General features: G+C 35.8%; 4 protein-coding genes across 4 annotated transcripts; 1 reads left to right on the top strand and 3 right to left on the bottom strand.

The window, feature by feature from the left end:
• The first annotated feature begins 8,270 nt into the window (after nt 1-8,270).
• Nucleotides 8,271-10,783, top strand: LOC146721035 (uncharacterized). The gene is made up of 2 exons (XM_085487502.1): nt 8,271-8,507; nt 9,326-10,783. The coding sequence occupies exons 1-2, from the start codon at nt 8,271-8,273 to the stop codon at nt 10,781-10,783; spliced, it is 1,695 nt and encodes a 564-aa protein (XP_085343628.1).
• Nucleotides 10,784-11,544: 761 nt separating this feature from the next.
• Nucleotides 11,545-13,410, bottom strand: LOC146721034 (uncharacterized). The gene has a single exon (XM_085487501.1). It carries the CDS (start codon nt 13,408-13,410, stop codon nt 11,545-11,547), a length of 1,866 nt encoding a protein of 621 aa, XP_085343627.1.
• A 42-nt stretch (nt 13,411-13,452) lies between these two features.
• Nucleotides 13,453-15,822, bottom strand: LOC146721033 (uncharacterized). Its single transcript, XM_085487500.1, has one exon. It carries the CDS (start codon nt 15,820-15,822, stop codon nt 13,453-13,455), a length of 2,370 nt encoding a protein of 789 aa, XP_085343626.1.
• A 1,838-nt stretch (nt 15,823-17,660) lies between these two features.
• LOC146721032 (uncharacterized) lies at nt 17,661-20,664 on the bottom strand. Its single transcript, XM_085487503.1, has 4 exons — nt 20,203-20,664; nt 19,318-20,035; nt 19,003-19,122; nt 17,661-18,919 (listed from the first exon to the last, which is right to left on the bottom strand). Exons 1-4 carry the CDS (start codon nt 20,225-20,227, stop codon nt 18,511-18,513), a joined length of 1,272 nt encoding a protein of 423 aa, XP_085343629.1. The 5' UTR covers nt 20,228-20,664; the 3' UTR covers nt 17,661-18,510.
• Between the last annotated feature and the right edge of the window lie 3,211 nt (nt 20,665-23,875).

The following is a 23,875-nucleotide window of genomic DNA, read 5'->3' as shown; positions in this document are numbered from 1 at the left end:
AACCTTTACTTTTATTATTTTTTTATTTATGTTAAAACCATTTTGTTCTAAATGTTTGAACTCTGTTATAAACTCAGTTAAAAATTGGCTGGTTTCTTGTGTCCGTGATATATCCCAGCCGCAAAAGGTTTTTTAATATTTTTATCAACCAGATTTAGATCTATGGAGATAAGAATAGGCCAGAGTTGACTTTTTGAAGAATTAGATATCGGTAAACCATCAATGTTTATGTTAAGAGGTAATACTATTTCTACATTTTGCATCAAATGTTTTTGCATATTTAAACTATTATTAATTATCCTACGTAGTCCATTCTCTATGCCAATGTGACAATAGAAACCTGGAGGAACACTTTTAAGTTCATATGGACATGAACTTGGTGTTTTTAAAAGAGTTCGCGAGTCTTTTGCTAATTGTGGAAATATCACTCGTAGAATACCCAACAATTCATTCATGGCAGATTGACTAAGCAAATGTCTGTATTTTAAAAACCATTGTTTCACAGCGTTAACTATGAAATCATTTACAATAGGGAGATTATTACATAAATTTTCAAATGATAAAGAAGTATCTGAACAGTTAATTTAATTTCTTCAATCACATCAATATATTCCAATGGTTCAATCTCAATTTTTTCTGGAATCTCGGGAATCACATTATCATGGTTTTCACATTGTTCTTGTTTTTCATTATGTTTCTTTGCAGTATCTACATTTATATTTGTAGTATTTACATTTATGACAGTATCTACATTTATAATTGTTTTTATGTTATTAGGCAAATTATTCGTCTGAATTAATTGTCGATTCAACTGCAAGATGTGTATTAATTCTTTTTTTACCATCCGTCTCATATGACGTTTTGTAACAAAACATTTTTTTATTTTAGCCATTATTGTTTTAATTTTTATGTCAGTATTGCTATTATTGACTTGATAAAAAAATCACTGAAAAAATTAAAATCATTCACATGAGATGCTCATATAGTTAATACGTAGTTTTTAAGATTTTATGGTATTTAACGTTATTAAAATAATATATATATACACAATATATACTTACATGGCAAGAATCTCGAACGTCACCCATTGCTTCCAGTTATAAATAAAGATGAATTTAAAATTTAATTATAAAACGACTTATAAAACCTCCAATAAAGCCCAACAAACACAATTGTCTTATTATTATATTTGGGTATTCTTATTCACATACGAAAGCTCCTGAGACGAAACGCCGCGCTCCCTAGTTACGCGTATCAACTCGTTGCTAACGAACGAGCGGTGATTATTATAGATTCCTAAAACATTCTTGGAACATGTATGAGATATTTGTGGTATAGTAAATATGTTACAATAGATTTTTTTTAAGTCACCACGAGTGAAATATTTTTTTCGACTGTCGCAAAGATAAATTGAGTACATATATGTATAAAACACGATTATTTATAAATATTTCAATTAAATATTTGTACATTTTTTAAATAAAAATATGAAACTATACTTTTGTTTACTTAACTATGTTTTGCATGAAACGTTAAACAAAAACTATTTTCAAAATATTATAAATTTATAAAATATTAAAAATTAATTCAGTGATTTATTAATGTATACGTACTTTATTTATTAATGTATATATACGTACCTTATTTATATTAATGTATATATATACGTACCTGATATTTACTAAAAAGCTTTTGTGTTATTATTTCAAAAACGTTGATGTAACACAATTGTACAAAAACAATTGTACAAACACAAATATATAAAATCTGCAATGCAGTGTAATATTTTTGAATATGTTACAAAGTAAATGTTTCATATAAAACGTTCATAGAATATTATGAAATTAAATGTTTCAGGAATGTCACAAATGTAACATTGCTGTAATGTCTCTGAACGTTACAAACTAAACATCCCAAATGAAACGTTTATGGAATGTTTTAAAATATATGTTTTATGAACGTAGCAAATGTAACATTGCTGTCATGTCTCTAAGGTTACAAACTAAACATCCCAAATGAAACGTTTATGGAATGTTTTAAAATACATGTTTTATGAACGTCGCAAATGTAACAATGCTGTAATGTCTCTGAACGTTACAAACTGAACATCCCAAATGAAATGTTTCTAGGATGTTGCCAAACATTTCTTTCCTAACATTTCAAATTATCGATATAACAGCCAAAATGTTACATTTCTGGAACAGTGCATGAATGTTGCAATTGAAATGTTATTTTGAAACGTTTACGAAACATTTCATAAACATATTTATGTAACGTTTCAAATTTGCAATATTATTGCCGAAATGTAACATCCCCTGTATGTTTCATGTTTAGCGGGTATATATATATATAATTTTTCTTTATAAAATCAATAAAATCAATGTTTACAAGCAACTATTATAATAAATATATATATTTAAAATACATCTAATATATATAATTTTGATTTAAACACCCTTTATACTGCGCATGATGCAACACGCCTTAACCGAACAAATATTTTGGAAAATCGTTCGTTTATATACAAACAGCAAGTGAGTAATACAATATAGAATATAATATAAAAAAAATAAAATTACATAACTTAAATAATGTATAATAATAGAAGTTTTATAAAATGTCCCTTAATTTTCTTGCTTCTTCTGACATTATTTCATAATGGTGTTTTTTAGTTTTACAATTCCGCTATTTTTCTCGTTTTTCTACTATATTTATTTTTAATTTCATTATTTTTACTATGAAAACCGCTTTTGTAGAAAGAAGTTGTTGATTTATCGTTGTCTCTCTTTCATATGCAGATTCATTGTTGTTTTGTTTATTTTTGTTTCATAATTTGTTATTTTTTGAAAATAATTTTTAAAATTATTTTTATTCTTTTTATTATTTCCCTTATTTATATATATGTATATTGTCCATAATTCTTATAATTTCTTTTCTTTTAATTGCATCTTTTGCTATTTTTTATTTGTTTTCTAATCTTTTTTAACAGGTTATTAAATATCTAACATCTCTTTTCCATTACCTTCTCCATTTTTCATTATTCTTCTCTCGTAGATCTACCTACTTATTTTTCTAATTTTTTGTTTTGTCTTTATTTTCTTTTAATTTGTTTTGTTATTGTTCAAAATCATTTTATAACTCTCTCAATACTTTGTTCAAATATAATCTGTTTTAGTGCTTTAATGAAAAATTAAATAATATATTATTTAATTGCATTTAAAATTATGTTATATTCTTTATTATCATAATATAAATATAAGATATATAAATAGATATATAAATTTGTTGTGTGCCTCGGGAGAGACACTTAAGGGTCGCGCCAAATTGGGATGGGAATCCGGGGCGTCAGGACTTGTCGGGTGTTTGTAGAAAATGCACTACACTTTTTGTATTAAAATTCTTTATTCAACTTCAACCACTTGGTCTTTATTTTATTCCACTATTAATACACTGAAGCTTTATCGTGTGTGCGGCACTGACTTTCTATTACTCCGCGTATCGCGCACAACTGCGAGTCGATGCTAGGTGCGCGCGCGGTTTAGCGAGATCGTGGTTAGAGCGATTATTTGTGTCTGCGACTGAGCGAGCTGTCGCGTCTCTACTCTCTTTTTATATCGTTGTTTTTTGGAGTTTTCCCGATCGGAAGGGGTGCCTGGCAACAGGTTTCCCCGGTCGAGAATCTAGGTGCAAGCGAAGCAGATTCAAAGTCCTTCTGCTTTGCTTGCACGTTGATCAATTTCTGTTCCGCGTATATCTCGCATTGTATGCGTTTTTAACGCGGTCATTATCTGTCGTAATTCTGATTTCGCGTATACCTCGCATCGTATGCGTTTTTTAACGCGGTCATTATCTGTCGTAATTCTGATTCCGCGTATACCTCGCATCGTATGCGTTTTTTAACGCGGTCAGTGTCTGTCGTAATTGCGGATGCAATACGAGTACCCATTTCTTAATATTAGTTAACTTTTAATAGTTATATCTATTGTATATCTTTGGGGGATATAACAAATTTATAAAGAAAAATGCAATTTTATATTTTGTTTCTTAGTATTTATTAAAATGTTTTATAACATAAATATTACACAAACAATTTTCACGTATTTGTAATGTTTTTCTACATATTTTAAATTTTTTGTGAATTTAGCCAATTACATCGCCCAAGTTTTATTAATTTTATGAGGGAAATTGCAGAATCACAAACAGATGATGATCTACGTTACTTGCATAATTGGGATTTGGAAAAGCATTGTCCTCTCATAAAAATAATACGAGATTATAGTCATCCGGTGTACGAAACATTTTTCCGATGGTCCATAGAAAATATTAATGAATTAGAGATTGATTGCTTACCTATTACTTATATTACAGAAACATATCCCGATTTTTACGATTTTTTTATATTCCATGGTATGCGCAAATTCAAGCAGAAAATCAAAACTATTATTTTTTCAAGAGGATAGTTGGATGATATTCAATATGCAACAAATTGATAAATATCGATCATTGACTCATTATGACTTATTACTCGTCTTCATTTTACACACACATACACACAATTGATATTATTTTATATTTTTGTCTATTTTATTCATTATCGTATAAAAATCTGAAATATTCATTATATATAATTATAATAGTTTTAAAATGTTTTGTGTAATGTTCTGCATTATTTAATATATAATTAAGGTATACATCAGTGTTTTTTATATTATATCAATCAATATTAAAATTATATATTTATAAATATGTATTTTATGCTAATAATAATAAAAATTATAAAAAAGTTAATTATATTTATAAAATTAATATAATAATAAGTGCAAAGTAACATACAATTTTCGTAACATTACATGTTACAGAAATTACACTGATTAATAAAAATAATTGTGAAGAAGTTAATCGGAATACAATTAGAAAATATGGTTGCAAAGTCAATGTAATAGCTATCAGATGTTTTAGTGAAATCAGCAGTGCGCTGTCGAAGGAGATCATAAAATAAATAAGATTATTTTTGCCAAGTTATAGATTTTCTGCCTTAATACTAAATATCATATTTTAAATTATTACTGTGATGAAACCTAGACTAGTGATACCAAAAATTATTGTTACAATTAATTATGTTTAAAAATATTGGAAATTATGTATGAAAAATGTGTCATATTTCATGGTTTTTGAGAGAATGTGGATCATGTGCTGATTTTTTATTCTGAGCATTATAAAGAAGAATGTATACGTGCGTGCGTGCGTGCGTGCGTGCGTGCGTGCGTGCGCGTGCGCGCGTGTGTGTGTGTGTGTGTGTGGTAATACACTTTTTTTTTGGATAGCTAGATAGCGTTTATGTGTTCAAACATGTAACTATTTCACAATCTTTTTATACATTACATTCAAATAACGTTTATTTATTATAAATAAATCACATCCGTGTCTCACCTCATGTAATATATGTATATATATGTATGTTATATAATATATGTATGTTAAGTTTTTAAATTAATTTTTTTTGTCGCAAGTCTTTAATGTTTATATTTTTGTTATTGCAAGTTTTTAATGTCATTATATATTTTAAATACATTATTTTTCAGATATGTTTTAAGATTCTGTAAGATTTTGGAGATATAGTTTTTGACGCGGACTTAACAACTTTTTTTACCTTTTTTAAAATGAAATTTTTTATACATATACAAAACATTTATGAGTTCATTATAAAAAATTCCGAAGAAAACCAAAAAAAGCTTGTTACATAAGATTCACTCTAAAACGATTTTTAATAATTATAAAGTGATAAAGTCAAATTGTATTTGCATTATGATAAGTAATGAACAAACTATCAATACGTTACCTTAAAGAATTGATAATCCTAACTCTTTGATTACTGTGGAATGTGAATGTCCAAAGCTCTTAGGTTATATTTCAGTCAATTAACAATCAAAGAGCTTTATCACAATAAGCGTAGACCTATAATATTTAATTACACGCTATGGTTAATAAGTCCAATATCAGAACACGATAAAATGTTTTATTTCCTTTATTAAATTTAATTAATTTATTATTAAGAAATAGAATTGTAATATTTTCAAGTATTCTACAAAGTCAATGATATTTTACAAAAATAATAAAATTTTAATAACTTAAATTGTATATATTTGTTGCACGTAACGTTTTCACCAACAGATTTAGAATATAATCATGTTAAATCATTATATTCCTTATTAATTTGATTGCATAGAAAATATTTAATTATCACGCACATGATTTTATATAATAAACAATTATCTCATCAATATGAATATGTGCAGATATAATATAATAAATATAAATATGTGAATATATTATTCTGTTTGCAATTTTTAATTATTAAATTATATTATTTCCAAATTATATGCATAATAGATATGCAACAAAACTATTATTATTAACAATATATATTTGCAATCCAGATATTATATGAAACTATTCACACACAAGAAAAATAATATTTTGAAAAGTAATTGCTGGTGTACGATTACATTTTTGTTTAATTGGCAAACAAATATTTAATAAAATTTATTAATTTAAAAAAAGGAAAAAGAAAAATGAATCTTTTCAATATAAAAAAAATATAAATATATAAATAAATATATAATAACAAAATATATACATTCTAAGCATTTAAATAATAATACAATTTTAAAACAAGACCATTTATATAAATATTTATATACAACGTATTCTAATTATGTTATTCAATATTTTTCAATATTTCTCTCTAATAATTTATTTATAATAAATAAACACAATTTGAATGTAATACGTGATTGCCATTTTCCAAATTATGTAAGCGATTATCTAATCGTGTACATAAATATTTATTTTACTATTATTTTGTAAATATACCTAAAACGATAACTTTGGAATGTTTTAAATATATATCAATTGAGATATTTCATTTGAAATATTTTTAATATATACTATGATGAAATATTTCAATTGTAACATTTATGAATTATATCAAAAACAAATACGTAAAATGTATCATTTGAAATCTAAATGAAACAATTTGAAACATTGCATGTATATTTCATGTTTAGTGGGTTAACGTTAACAGGAATTTTCAAGATCTCTGCAAGGTCAAATGAATATCAGCATCATCTGTCTTTCTTCAAATCCTATGGTGTTTGTTTGAAACATTTTTTCGTCTTGCATATTTAACAAGTTTATTTAAATGTCGTCGTAGGAAGTTTTATTATCAATAAATCATCAATGCCTCTTAAAAATTCTTGTTTAATCTGTAAGTAAATCCTGTATTTATAAATCTTGTTTGTACAGAAATACCTATTTCATAAGTAAATTTTGTACTTATTAAATATCTCGAAAGTATATAGGAAATTTCAGACAAAAGTTGTTTAGTTTAAAGGGAAAACAAAGATAGGCATTTAACTTCGATTGGTATTCATCATTTTGTGCATAGCATAAAAATCTTGAGGTAAGATTATTGAATCAAATATATAGTGAAGAATCGATAAATTAAAAAAAAATAGAATATTTCTATTTATAAAAAAAATTAGATTTACTTCAAATTTTCGATTATGATTTTTAATTTTAAGAAATTTTAGGTCTACTGCAATGATGATTTATTTACAATAATAATAAATAAATACTATTTTGACGTGTCAATGTGATTACGTGAATTACAAGTACTATACAAAAGAAAAATGAACAGATGTAATTTCATTTCTTTTTAACTGCAGTTTCTGAAGTATTGTTTAATTAGTGTAATAATTTTGAATCTTTGCATATGTTTATTAAAATAATTTATAATGTATTTATATAACTTTTTTATTTTACAGATCCGGAAAAATAAAAAAAAATTAATCGGCTGCTCAGGCGCTGTATAAAAGCTGCCATAAGCGCTGAATTAGAACATCGGCTGCTAATAGCGCTGAATTTTGGCTTGCCCTAGACGCCTGCATCCAATTACAAAAATTAATTTTGTTCGGCCTATTACGTATCCAAACTAAAATTATTCGCTATTATAGCGTTTTCGTCTGTAATAGCGCAGATTTTTGGCTTGCCCGTGGCGCCTATACAATTAGAAAAAGTATTTTTGTTTTGGGTCTATTACACATCCAAATTAACAGTATTCGCTTTTGTAGCATTTTAGTCTGCAATATCTCAGACCTTTCGCCTGCTCTAGGCGTCTAATTAGAAAAATCTTATTTGATACTTGCATCACTAGAAGGCTGCCCCAAACGCCGTATATCTATAACTAAAACTGTCCCAAACAACTGAAAATGGATCATCAGTGTCACAAGTTCCATTATGGCAATAAGGAAAAGAATATTTTGGCTTTCAAAGAATGGTTGACGGAAACGATGATAGACAGTTTCCATGCGCTACTCGAGAGCAATTCTGATTATGCACCTCGACCTGTATGGTTGACAATATTTCCCGATCAGATTGTTCCACTGAATAATTCAAAGAAGAAGCATTTGCAAATACTGCACAGTGATTTTGGTGGTGGACATTGGGTTGCTTGCCATTACGATGCAAAATCTATTATTATATATGATTCTCATGAAGGTAGTCGTAATGCAAATATACATAATTTGAATGGAGAAATTCGAATTTTTGTGGACAGATTATTTCCCTTTCATGATTGTCAAAACAATCTAATAGTTTTTCCTAAAGTTCAGTCGCAAGGTGACGGTTATAATTGTGGTCCTATGGCAATTGCGATTGTTACATCTATTCTGTTTGGCGTAAATCCTTGCATCGTGACGTATAATCAATCGTTGCTAAGACCTCATTTGTCCGCAATGTTTGAAAAACAAACAATAACTCATTTTCCGTACCTCTATGATTCAATTGCTCCATTAACGCTACTGCCGTTGGAGACATTGAAAAGACGAGAGAGGGATGCACTGAGAAAAAGACTTGCACGTAGTAAGGAAACTGAGGAACAGCGTTCGAAACGAATCGAAAAAGATGCTTTTTCTCACAAAGAAAAATATTTTATGAATCCTGCAACAAAACGTCAGATAATGCGTGATCAGTACCATAAGGATCCTGAAACAAAACGTCAGAAAATGCGTGATCAGTACCATAAGGATCCTGAAACAAAACGTCAGATAATGCATGATCAGTACCATAAGGATCCTGAAACAAAACGTCAGATGGTGCGTGATCAGTACCATAAGGATCCTGAAACAAAACGTCAGATGGTGCGTGATCAGTACCATAAGGATCCTGAAACAAAACTTCAGATGGTGCGTGATCAGTACCAAAAGGATCCTGAAACAAAGCGTCAAAAAATGCGTGATATAACGTTCGCAACGCTCGTACCCAGACGAAAACACAATGCGATGCCTCTCACTCGCACCCGCATGCTCTCCGGTCCGATAAGCTGGTCGCCGCTCATAATTTTTGGATTCGACGGATTCAACTCAATCTATTTGCTGACGACATAGCTTGCCTAAAACAACTACGTTGCGTCTCAAAAACTAGTCCATTAGCTTCGCTTTCTCCTTACATAGACAGAGACAGCTTGTTACGCGTTCGAGGCCGATTAAAGCACGCAAGCCTGTCAGATGACGCTAAACATCCGCTAATTTTAAAATCACATCCATTGGTCCACCTCCTTATCAAACAGATTCATGTTGCGGCCCTACACGCCGGTCCGCAACTCACACTCACGCTCCTGCGACAACAGTATTGGCTAATTCGCGCTCGCGCCACTGTGCGTACCGTCCTCTACCAATGTATTGTGTGCACACGGGAGAATGCACGCGTGCCCGAACAGCTTATGGGCGACCTGCCGGATTTCCGCGTGAACCCGACTTCACGCGCCTTTAATCATACCGGCGTCGATTACGCGGGTCCGTTACTAGTGCGTACGACTAAAGGTCGTGGTCATAAAGCCCAAAAAGCTTACCTCGCAATTTTTGTATGCATGACCACGAAAGCACTGCACCTAGACGCAGTATCGGATTATACTACCGCGTCGTTCCTTGCCGCGTATCATCGTTTTACCGCACGTCGTGGCATTCCGCATGCAATGTACTCCGATCACGGTACCACGTTTCAAGGTGCCGATCAAGAGCTTACGGCCTCCTTCCATGCAGCCACGCGTGATCCAGCATTTCAAAATTACATAGCTCAAGAAAATACTGCATGGCATTTCATACCTCCCGCTGCGCCGCATTTCGGAGGCCTATGGGAGGCTGCCGTACGCTCTGTGAAACATCACATTAAACGCGCTATTGGAACGCACACCTTAACGTTCGAAGAGATAACCACATTACTATGCCGTATCGAACTTTTCTTAAATTCTCGTCCCATCGCTTCCGTGTCCGACGCTTTAGACGATTATACCGCTCTGACTCCGGGTCATTTTTTGATCGGCGCATCCTTAAGCTCGATCCCGGAGCCGAGCTTACTCGAACTCGCCGAAAATCGTTTATCTCGCTGGCAACTAGTGCAGCAATTAAGCGAACGCGTCTGGAAGGCATGGAAAGATACGTATTTGAATACCTTACAACAACGCCCTAAATGGCGTTCTGTACAAACTCTAGCCACACCCGGTAGATTAGTCTTACTTCGCGATCCACTTGCCCCTCCAAGTCGATGGAAGCTTGGGCGTATAGTTAAATGCCATCCAGGCAGCGATCGGCTCGTTCGAGTCGTTACTGTTAAAACGGCTGAATCCGAGTTCAAGCGCCCCATTACAAAACTTTGTTTTCTTCCGGTCGACATCAACAATGATAGCGAACATCATTCCGCCATGGCGGGCGGCATTGGATTGTAACTGTCCGATTGAATATTGTAAATTTACGTTAAATTTCATTGACCGCAAATATTGTATTCATATCGAATGTCAATCACATTCGAGGCGGACGGTATGTTGACGCATATCATAAATTTGTATAATCAATAGACTCTTATATTAATCGCTCGTATATCAACGGAAAGGTTCGATCGTTCGAACCGACACACGACAACATTATCGACCTTGTTCACCATCCCATGTGATAAGAGTCACGCTGTCACGTGTACATTTTATTTACTCCTATTCTTTCGTCGCTCCGATTCGCCGAAACAAACATCCGATCCCGAGAAAGAGGGGATTCCGTGACGAAAACTCGGAACGCTCCCGAAAACCGAGAATCAGATCTCTGCGAACCGTGCTATCGATCAGCTGCAAATACAAGTAAACATATGTTCGTTGCTGTAATCACTTTCCTCTCGGAGCGAGCCTTCACGAGGCTGTACAAGCCACCAGTCGATCAACAATAATTTGAATTAGAGCGACGCCGTCGCGCCTACTGATATCGACAACAGAAACTATAGATAATTACCAGTTCATATCTACAAAATATCTACGATTTTAACCGAATTGAATAAGAAATATAAAAATATTTGATTAAAATACAGTAATTAATTATGAATGTAATAAGTTCATACTTCCACAAAATATTGGCAAATCTTCTGGGCTTTATGACCACGACCTTTAGTCGTACGCACTAGTAACGGACCCGCGTAATCGACGCCGGTATGATTAAAGGCGCGTCAAGTCGGGTTCACGCGGAAATCCGGCAGGTCGCCCATAAGCTGTTCGGGCACGCGTGCATTCTCCCGTGTGCACATAATACATTGGTAGAGGACGGTACGCACAGTGGCGCGAGCGCGAATTAGCCAATACTGTTGTCGCAGGAGCGTGAGTGTGAGTTGCGGACCGGCGTATAGGGCCGCAACATGAATCTGTTTGATAAGGAGGTGGACCAATGGATGTGATTTTAAAATAAGCGGATGTTTAGCGTCATCTGACAGGCTTGCGTGCTTTAATCGGCCTCGAACGCGTAACAAGTTGTCTCTGTCTATGTAAGGAGAAAGCGAAGCTAATGGACTAGTTTTTGAGACGCAACGTAGTTGTTTTAGGCGAGCTATGTCGTCAGCAAATAGATTGAGTTGAATCCGTCGAATCCAAAAATTATGAGCGGCGACCAGCTCATCGGACCGGAGAGCATGCGGGTGCGAGTGAGAGGCATCGCATTGTGTTTTCGTCTGGGTACGAGCGTTGCGAACAGAACAAAGGATATACGCGGTGACGCGCAGTAATTTCGGCCACGAGGAAAATCGGGATTCAAGCTCCCAATGGTTTACCGAGCATGTCGCGCAAGCTTTTGAATCGCGTAATTCACTATGCGTTGCCGGGATGTCGGATATGACTGGCCATTGATCGGACAAATGTGATAACCATGGTGGGCCGTGCCACCAAAGTTGGTGATTAATAAGAGAGGCAGGGTCGGTACCGCGAGATGCGCAATCTGCGGGGTTGTCGTGCGTGGGCACGTGATTCCATTTTCCATTGGGAAGAAGCTGTTGCATTTTTGAGACTCTATTCGCGACAAACGTCTTCCACCGCGAGGGACTTTGACGTATCCAAGCGAGGACGACCATGGAATCGCTCCAACACCAATAATCGATATCGGGAAGGTGAAGAGCAGAACGAGCGAAATCTATGAGTTGTGCTAGTAGGAGCGCAGCGCAAAGCTCCAAACGCGGGACGCTAATGGTTTTGAGCGGCGCGACTTTAGACTTAGCGAGGATCAGAGTATTGGTAATGCAACCGTCGCCCGAAATGACACGGAGGTAAAGCGCTGCCGCATACGCTCGCGTGGAGGCGTCTGCGAATCCGTGTAATTCAATTCTGTTGTTTGGATGATACTGCGTCCAGCGCGGAATAGTTAACTGCTCAAGGAGAGGCAACGTCAATTGAAATGTTTCCCATTCGCGCAACATCTCGGCGGGAAGCTCGTCATCCCAATCAGACTTCGTCAACCAGAGATGCTGCAGGAAAATTTTCGCGGTTACGATAACGGGAGCTACCCACCCGAGTGGGTCGAAGAGTTGCGCGATGACTGATAATATTCCGCGCTTAGTTTTCGCGACTGTTATTAAATTCGAAACTTGAAAGGTGAAGATATCGTGTTCCGGTTTCCAGGTAACTCCGAGAATTTTAATGGAATCGTGATCGTGCAAATCTTTGTTGGTTGCGAGTCCATGGTCGGAAGGATCGAGATCTTCAAGGAGCGTAGGGCAATTGCTCGCCCACTTACGCAAACGAAAACAGCCTTGAGATAGCAACGAAATTAACTGATCTCGTGTTTGTTTGGCAGTTTCAAGGTCGTCGGCGCCGAAAGTACAGTCGTCGACGTACGTTTGCTGTAATAGAACCGGTACCGCGAGCGGAAACTGTGAGCCTTCGTCCTCGGCTAATTGCCGTAAGACTCGCAAGGCCAAGAATGGGGCAGCGACGGTGCCGTAAGTGACGGTAAGAAGTCGGTATTCGTCGACCTGAGCCGTCGGAGACGATCGCCATAAGAGGCATTGATACTTCGTATCGAGAGGGTGTACTAAAATCTGCCTATACATTTTGGCGATGTCCGCTGATAGTGCAAATCGAGGTTGTCGCCATTAGAGGACGACCGCTACTCGATCGGTTTGCAATTTTGCTCCTACATGAAGAGCGCTATTTAATGATTTGCCGGTGGCGGTGTTGCACGACGCGTTAAACACAACACGAAGTCGGGTTGTATTGCTATGTTCACGGATCACGGCACGGTGTGGAATGTAGTACGCGGGAGCTTGGGCGGGAAATTCGGTAGGATTTATCATAGTCATATGACCTAGGTTTGCGTACTCGGTAAGGAATGCGGTGTATTCCGTTGCTAACGATGGGTCGGTTCGAAAACGACGTTCGAGCCGTTCGAGACTCTTCAACGCGGCGAATCGAGAGTCTCCAAGGTCGCGAGGCGGGCCATTTCTAAAGGGAAGACGCACGACGTAGCGTCCTTCCATGGTGCGGTAGTGAGTCGTCACAAAATGCTCCTCACATTGGGTGTCTTTCGGACTCGGATGAACGCGGGCTGGGATATCTTCGAGTTCCCAGAACTGTTTTAAGGTATGCTCAAGATTAGGTGAAATGTTAGTATGATATGCGGGTACGGAATTGCGGGGGCAGGTTTCGACGGTAGGACCCGAGAGAATCCAGCCGAACGCGGTATTCTGCGCGAACGGTTCGTGTGGTGTTCCTTTGTGTGAACCGTCGCGATGAATATTTCCATACATATCGGCTTCAATTATTATATCGATTGGCGTAGGACTCAGGAAATCAGGATCGGCTAATTCGAGGGCGTCGAGGTGCGTCCACTTAGTGTGAGACGCAACGGGAGGTGGCACGTATTCCGCGAGCGAACACAATATTAAAGCCGTCGTCGAATACGCGGGATTGTTACTTTTTACGGGACTAATTTTGATATTTGCTGCGTAGCGTGCGGAAGTTTTTGTTTGACCAACGCCAGTAACGCTTAAATTTTGCTTTACTCGAGGAAGACGGAGTAATTGCGCAAGATTCTCCGTAATGAGTGTCACAGCCGATCCTGGATCGATAAGCGCGCGAGCGGGAATGAAGCGACCGTGCGCGGAATGTACGCGGACGCGCGCTGCAGCGAGCAGAACGGCGGGAATAGCTGGCATTGAACGTGTTAGGGTAAGAGCGACAACGTTTTTGTCTTGGTCTTTTTTCGTCTCTTCTTTTGAATGTGACGATTCAGCATACGGTAACTTTGCGTGGTTTCCAAGGTGAAGGAGAGTGTGATGCTTTTGCTTACATTCTCGACAACGATGCTTGTTGGTGCAATCCTTTAACGCATGGTTTGCCGCGAAACAATTATAACAACGGCGGTTCGATTTAATAAATTCGAAACGGCGCTCCGGCGTATAAGCGGCAAATTGTGTACATTGAAATAAACGATGATGGCCCTTACAGACCGGGCATTCGAACTTCACGGCCGTTGTATGTGATGCTACGGATTTGGCCGATTTAATTTTTGACGAGGTAGTCTCGGCTGACTCGATGTTTTTCGTCGGGGCGATAACTTCGAACGCGCGAATGCGAGACTCTAAAAATTTGTCGAGTTGAGAATAGGACGGTAAATTTTGCGATTCGCTCATTTTTAATTCCCACGCTTTTCTCGAAGCTTTGTCGAGTTTTTGCGAAACGAGGAACACGAGAACATCGTCCCACGTATCGACGGGACGTTTTAGATTTTTCAGCGCTTGTACGGTGGTATTGGTGGTGTCACGCAGAGTCTGCAACTCTTTCGCGGTTTCATGCGTTGCCGACGGTAACGAGAATAAAATTTGAAGATGGGAGTTGACGATTCGACGTTGATTTTCAAAGCGCGACGATAAGATTTGCCACGCGACTTCGAAATTCGCATCGGTGACTGCTAAGTGACTCAGCGAAGTGCTGGCCGTTCCGGTAACGATTGAACATAAGTAATGCAGGCGTTCTACATTTGTTAAAATCGGATCGTCAATTACCATTGCTTTAAATCTATCGCGGAACGTTTCCCATCGTTCGAAAGAGCCGTCAAATTTCGGTAATTCGATTCGCGGTAAACGCGAGACCGGGCGCGGACCATGATGATAATCGGTACTTGCGTTCGAAGCGTCCATGATGTTGATGTGCGGGGCGGCAATGGGACGTATGGCAAATTTGGCCAGGTAGTCAAGGGCAGCATCCATCTGGACCTCGGCTTGTTGATACAGCTCCTCGGTGAAGTATCGATGCGTGGTCTTCGTAGCGGCCTCGGCGAGGACTAACAGCTTGGCGTTGTTGACGCGAATCTCCCGGAACTGTTCCTTGACGCGTTCCATCCGGTTTGCAGCCACGGTGGACGTCATCTTGGCGTGGCCGAGTTTTTTGAAATTAGATACGGCATTTGCAACCGATCTAACAAGGTCGAGCTGTTGCTCCAAAAGCTTTGCGGTGGTAGCCATTATTGGAATGGCGGCTGCTGCGTTAAACAACGTAGGTCGTGATCAAAGTCAGCCAAAATGTAATTGGATGATGTACTTCACGACTTGTCGTCTTCTCTCGTTAGCGATCCGGCTCGAAGGACCAAAAAATGTTGTCGATATCAGTAGGCGCGACGGCGTCGCTCTAATTCAAATTATTGTTGATCGACTGGTGGCTTGTACAGCCTCGTGAAGGCTCGCTCCGAGAGGAAAGTGATTACAGCAACGAACATATGTTTACTTGTATTTGCAGCTGATCGATAGCACGGTTCGCAGAGATCTGATTCTCGGTTTTCGGGAGCGTTCCGAGTTTTCGTCACGGAATCCTCTCTTTCTCGGGATCGGATGTTTGTTTCGGCGAATCGGAGCGACGAAAGAATAGGAGTAAATAAAATGTACACGTGACAGCGTGACTCTTATCACATGGGATGGTGAACAAGGTCGATAATGTTGTCGTGTGTCGGTTCGAACGATCGAACCTTTCCGTTGATATACGAGCGATTAATATAAGAGTCTATTGATTATACAAATTTATGACATGCGTCAACAGTTTCTGTATTCGAAAGTCCGGAGGAGATTAAAAAAAGAAACATTTTTCAATATTTCTATGTATGTAGATGTGGTTGACTATGCATTGCCATATCTGTAAGATTTATGATTAAAATATATACTTCACTGTAAATGTTTTCATAGGCTACGTTTTGATATTTACTGCCAGTATTATAAATCTGTAGTACATAATATAAAATATAGATTTTCAACTAGCAGAATGAATATCAAAAAGCAGCCTTAGCCTTAGCTGTTAATTTTAAATATACATGCTTTTATTTTAGATGGAAGCATACTTCTTGGAGATGCTGCATATCCATGCCTTCTCCAATTAATTACTCCATATCGGGATAATGGACATTTGACACAGGCCCAAAGAAATTTTAATCGTATACACAGTCAATGCAGAATTTCAGTTGAGCATGGATTTGGAATACTGAAACAACGTTTCAGACAGTTATATTTCCTCAAGTTGAGGAATATGCAATTTATCGTCAAATTCATCTTCGCTTGCTGCGTTCTTCACAATTTGGCTGACTTGGATGATTTGCAACACATGGAAGAACCTGAAGTCGACAACCATGCTGATATAAATGCGCAGGTATTGTTACATAATGTCCCAGCAGCAGATAGAAATGAAGATCCGGATGATGATCGACATGGTCGCGATCTCAGAGACGAATTATGTAGACAACTGTTTCAACGATGATTTGAATAAGAGTATCCAAATAAATTTGTTTAAATATTATGTTCTAATATTAATATTTAAATATTATGTTTATTATTTTTTTAAATATCGATATCGTGTCGTTGTCAACGTCGACATATCACATACTGCATTGTATCAATCTGTGTCGTTCAATTAAAAATATGTATGATATGTATTTAATGTACAAAACTATCAAAGTGCTTTCAAATATTTATGTTTTTTTAGTTATAAAAATTAGGAAACAATGTACAATTATAGTTTCAAGATTATAACGATTATAACCATAACGATTACACAAATATATTTCATTTATTAATAATTATGAATATTACGATTATATATCTTCTATTCAGCTCATTTTAATTAAAAATTATTAAAGTTTGATATTAAATTTTATAAAATAAATTCTTATGTAATATGTAAGACAACAAATAAAACAATTTTGTTAAAAATTTATCCATACATCAGTCTTTTATTGTCATATACGCCTATTTTTCATACAAATAGAGAATTATAACTGCATAATGCAAATATATATTTTATTATGATTTTTTATCGATAATTAACAAAAAAATGTAAATTGAACAAGAAATGACAGTTTTGATTTTCAATCACGTTTTGTACGCTTGACTGCAAGTAAATAATGCTGCTTTATTATGTAAAAAAAAACTCGATAAGTAAATGCAGCTTTTCCCAATTAAAAAAACTCAATAAATAAATGCAGCTTTTTTCAACTAAAAGAACTCAATAAGTAAATGTAGCTTTCCTCTCTTGCAGAGCTTGATACAGCTTTGTCACGCTGTTTATCAAAATAACAGAAAATAAATAAATAAAAAACTAAAATAAACTTTAATAAAATAAAAGTTATTTCAACTTGAAATAAAAATTTTAAATAAAATTAACAAAATTATATAAATTTTAAATACATATAACTTCATTTACGTGAAATGTTCATAAAGTTTGTAACTTTGGTTATAAAGTAAAAAATGAAGTGATTGAAAATGTGTACATTTATTAGCTTTTTTTTACCTTTGAATCCTGTAGAGTTACACATTTTTCCCAATGATGAAAGATCTAATTATTAGATCTAATTAAGATATAATTATTGTAAAAACCAACACACTTGTCTTTTAACAAAATTAAAATTAAACTTAATAAACTGTTCATAAATTTTATAAATTTGTAATAATATCTTATTAACATTTTTTAAAAGACAATGTGTCTATTTTTATAATTACTATATCTGACAGATCTTGTCAGGAAAAATGTGTAACTTCGCAGAATTTATATGTAGAAAAGATTAATAAATGTGTTTTACTACATTTTCTCCTTTAAGTAGGCAAAGGAACAAACTTTATGAATGTCTTATGTATACATATAATTTAGTAAACCTTCAGTCTTATTATATCTTATTAATCTTCTTCGTCTGATAATTCTTGTGTTGAGTATTTTTTACTTTCTATTCTCTCTAGTATCTTAAGTTGCCTTTGTAAGATACTATTTCGTTCTTTTTGCAATTGTAATTGTTCTATTTGTAATTCATTACATTTTTTAAGCTCCGTCAGATATTTTGTACGTGTTTCTTGTTTGGCATCACTTTCTCTTTGTAGCACAGCACAGATGGATTCCTTAAGTGATTGTAGAGTATGCGCCAATTTGCCATCTCGTACTTTTGCTTTTGTATTTATTAAAGATGAGCAACTGCTATCCGTCATGGACGATTTGCTGCTACCTATTACTGATTGAGATTGACTGTTAACTGCAGATGGTGTCGAAGGTGGCGAGTCTAGTGCAATAGAAGATTGTTCTTCATTTACATTCCTATAATAGAAAACATTTTAAATTATATCTAAAAATATATCTAGAAATGAATTAAAAAACATTTTAAGGAGATGATTACTCACTGAGACAAATGTTGACTGACCACTTTTTGCAAAATGTCTTCTTGAGAAACCATTCCATTGCGGCCAGCTACAAAAGATGGCACTCCACTGTGACTTTTTCCAAATAAGTTTATCATTTCACTGTAAAGATACATATGTATTCTATTACTTACTTGTTAAATACTAAATATAATACTAACTACTTAATAAAAACAGAATATTGTAAGAATGACAAAATAAAAATATGAAACAAATCGACTGAACTATTAATTATAATGTTTAATTCAAAAATATCATATATATAATTATATACAGAAAACACAAGATAGAACTTACTCTTTAAATGGAAGAGGTTTAGTGCCTTTTCCAGAACTATTTTTTCCCATGGTCTGTTTGATATGTTTATCCCATTTCTTCTTCAACAATTTAAATTTATTTTTCATGTGATTTTTAGTAGCATTCACATAACCTCTTTCTTGGAAGGATTCTGCTATCGCTTGAAACATAGCCTCTTTACTTTGATATTTTCTTTTCTGGAATTTTTTTTCATACTGTTCATACTCTGTGAAAAACAACATTATGGTTTTATAGTCCCAAATAAAATAGCCATCATTATTGACACCAGAAGTATTCTCTTTTTCATTATCTGAGTCTATAATTGAAGAGTCCAATGAAGACACAATTGTAGGCGTGTGCTGCATAAAGCTTGTTACAGGAATCGTAACAGAAGAACTCTCATGGATTTTAATCTGAGGCTGAATTTCAGAAGGACCTGCTTTATTTAGTAAAGCATTCACAATTGAAGAGTCTAGTGAAGACAAAGTTGTAGGTGTGTACTGCATAGAGCTTGTTACAGGAACTGTAACAGAAGGACTCTCGTGGATTATAGTCTGAGGTTGAATTGTAGAAAAACTTATTTTATTCAGTACAGAATCCAAAGGCGCAGTTGTGGTTAGGAACTGTGTCGAGTTTGTTGTAGCAGTTACAACAGAAGTACACGCAAAAGTCTGGGGAGGCTTAATTAATTTTAATGATACCAGTTTAGGTTTCACAGCTGAAAAATAAAACTATTAATATAGTACAATATTTATGCAATTTAAATTATCTTAGAATAAAATCATTTAATCTATCTCTTAGAATTTATTTTATTAGTTAATTAAGTAAAAATATAAAAAGTATTATGAGTATTTAAGTAATCAGCATCATATATAAAATTCTTACCTGAATACTTAAAAGAAGTTTCCATTGTGAAATATCAAGACAGTGACGGCGTAGCCGAATAATAAAAGCGAGGTTATTGGACTACCCGACTCTTGAGCAGTGGATACTGTTTACAGTACAAGCTTCACACGCATGCGCGATAAAATAGCCCCAAATGCACCACCTTCGAAGGTGAGGCAAATAGAGCGTGCTCCTAATTGCTCCTTAGAGTATGCTCTAACGTGACGCGAACATCTAGTCGCCATCTTGTTTCCGGTGACACGAACGTATTGGAGCGCATTGGAGTGAGAAGGAGCATGTTAGGGCATGCGACGCGAACAAACCTTCGAAGTCATGCCGGCGGGGGCTATGCCCCTGGTAGGTTCAACCTTGCCGGATGAGTTTGGAAGGAGAGGACAGACTAAGAATGCACCAAACGTCTTAAGCCAAGGTGTAAGGCAACGTGCCGATGGCTGCTTGGCCACGAAGACGTGAAACAGTGCGGTCGCAAACGTTCCCTCTGGGGTACCTGCCGACCCCCCAGAGTAGCTAGGCTTGGTGATATCATGGAGGCTCTGAATCACTTGATACTTGTTCCTACCATACTCGTGGGATGAAAAATGGAGAAAAATGAAAAAACTAAAAATACACTCAAACCAAAGTTAACGATGAAACACAAACCCGGAGATAAAGAACAGGACCCGTTCAAGAGAAGGGAGTCTATTCCCAGATCACCACCACCATCGGCGAAAATAATAACTGGAGGAATAAATAGGCCTTGCTTTAGCGCTTTGCTTGAACAAGGTGAGGAGGCATACGACTCTCCGGCTGAAAAAAAAACGACAAAACGCCCCAGTTCAAAAAATACCAGAGAAACTGATGATAATGATGTATTTATTTTTCCTGAACCTGTTCAAAAAAGCAGTGCGAATAGTGTGGAAAGAGAGAAACTGGAACAAAAAGGCTCACCGAAAGTTGAAAAGGACGACAAGGAAGTTACGCTAGAAGAAGTGAGATCTGAAAGAGTAGCTCTAGAAGAGTTTCTCTTTAATGAAAACAATAAAATCAATAAGAATACAATTAAGTTCATATTGTCTAAGTGGGTGCTACTAGAAGGGAAATTACAAGAGAGTATCGTTGAGAGAGAAAAATTAAAGTGTACTTACCTGGCATCGAAAAATTCTATCAGTTCGATGTCCTATGTTCAAGTGGCGTTCACTCCATGGTCCGGAACAGCAGCATCTGAAACAGAAAAAAAAGAAATTATCCAACGTACTACACTAAAAAGCGGATTCAAGACTAATTCTTCGGTAATGATTGTTAAGCCTTTAAATGAAAAGGACAATTTAACGTGTGAGGATGTCAAAGAAAAACTTACAAAGAAAATGAATCCGTTAATTAAAGAAATAAGGATTAAAAGAATGAGAAAGGTGGGAGACAGAGGCATTCTAGTGGAAACGGAAGGTGGAAACGAATTAAAAAAGATCCAGCAGATAATAGAAGACAATGAATGCGGGCTGAAAACAGAGCTGCCTAAGAAAACTGGACCCAGTATGATAGTATATGACGTAGAAAAGTCGGTCACAAAGGAGCAGTTTATGGAACAATTTTGGTCTAAGAATGTTGAAAAACTTGGAATCGCCAAGCAGGAAAATGAAAGCAGGGTTAAATACAGATACAACACATTTGTTAAAACCAGAAATACTAATAACTGGGTAATAGAGGTGACAGGAGAGATAAGAAGAAAACTCTTGGAGCAAGAACGACTATATATTGACTGGAGATCATACAAGGTTAATGATTACTTAGCCTTGACTAGGTGCTTCCGTTGTCTAGGCTTAGGCCACAGTGTTAAACACTGCAAGGAAAAGACCCCCACTTGTGGACACTGTGGGGGGGGGGGGCGGGCCATATAAGCACCAATTGCTCAGAGAGAGAGAGAAATCTGCAGTCTGCGCTAATTGTACAAGAGCTAAAAGGAAAGACACACATCATACTGTAAGTGACAAGAGATGCCCGGAGTATCTAAGAGTAACTGAAATCGTAAAGAATAAAATAGATTATACATAATGATAAAATTCTTTCAAATAAATGTTGGCCGTTCGCAGACGGCATCATACGAATTAAGATTAAAAGTAGAGGAACAAGGCATTGATGTGTGTCTGATACAAGAACCATACGTATTCCAAGGACAAGTCAAAGGCTGCGCTTCACTTGGTGCAAGAGTTGTTCAAAGTAATAAGGTGACAGATACAAAAGCTGCTATAGTTGTATATAATCAGGAAATAACTGTCACAAAAATCGAACAGTTTACGGACGAACATATAGCTTGCGCACATATAGTACATAATGAAGTAAACTTATATTTGGTATCAGTTTATTGTCAATTTTCCATGGAGCTAAACTATTTTATTAATAAGTTGGAGACTATAATAGAAACGTTCAAAAGCCACGACATGATCATATCAATGGACTCCAATGCTCACTCCAAAACTTGGTACTGCAAAGAGAACGACGCGAAAGGCGAATTACTCGAGGATTTCCTAATAAATAAAAATGTATACATTTTGAATCAGCCTGGAAACGAACCAACGTTCTCTACTATAATAGGAGAGGCCAATATAGACTTGACTGTGGTGAATAGTGGAGTCCTGAAGGATATTAATGATTGGAAGGTCTTCCCGAAAATGACTTCCTCAGACCATAATTGTATATACTTTGAACATAACAACAATAAAAATTCAGAAACAAATCAGGTAATCACAGGACAACTCTATAACTTAAAGAAGGTCAATTGGGATCAGTTTGGCGATGTTATTAAATCAGAACTCAATGGGACCTTTTGTAAAGAAATCACAAATACAAGTCCGGAGAACGCCGTTAATCTATTTAATAGAAAGATTGATCTTATATGCAGTAGCAATCTAAGTAGGAGAAGACCTCTGTCTAGGAAAACAGTACCGTGGTAGAGCGAACAACTGACCAACTTAAAGAAAAGATTGGCGGCATCTCGTAGAAGCTGTAAACGGTACAGGAAACTTAAATATGAAAAGGCGTATGAATACAGTTTTGATATATACTGCAGACTAAGAAGGGACTACAAGAGAGAGATTGGAAAGGCAAAAAAGGACTCGTGGAATGATTTCGTGAACCGGAACACTACGAAAAACCCTTGGGGACTGGCATACAAGCTAATGATGGGAAAGATTAAAAATAGTAATATCCTAAGTACGATTAAATTAGGTAGCGATTTTACAACTGATTGGACTTCATCGGCGAAGAGACTTTTGGAAACATTAATGCCGGATGGAGAGGAAAGTACAGAAGCAGAGGATTCACAAAACATAAAGAACAGATATAGCGAATACTTAAACTACAATATGGAACAGGAAATAAGAATGGACGAAATAGATGAAGCAATTAAAAGAACAAAGAAGAAAAAAGTTCCTGGTCCGGATAAAATAACAGCGGAAATATTAAAAATAGTTTGGAAGGCAGCACCAAACGCACTTTACTCACTCTTCAACACATGCTTTGATAAAAACAGCTTTCCAAAGCAATGGAAACAGGCGGATTTAAAACTGCTGCTCAAAAGCCCTGAAAAGGATCCGAGCGATCCTAAATCGTACAGGCCAATCTCACTGTTGTCAGTTGTTGGGAAAGTGTACGAAAGAATCATGGTACAACGTTTCAA

Source organism: Nylanderia fulva, unplaced genomic scaffold (genome assembly GCF_048542155.1).
Source record: "Nylanderia fulva isolate GAGA-0341 unplaced genomic scaffold, ASM4854215v1 Scaffold560, whole genome shotgun sequence".
Classification (NCBI taxonomy): Eukaryota; Metazoa; Arthropoda; class Insecta; order Hymenoptera; family Formicidae; genus Nylanderia; species Nylanderia fulva.
This window is presented reverse-complemented; position numbering and strand designations above follow the sequence as displayed.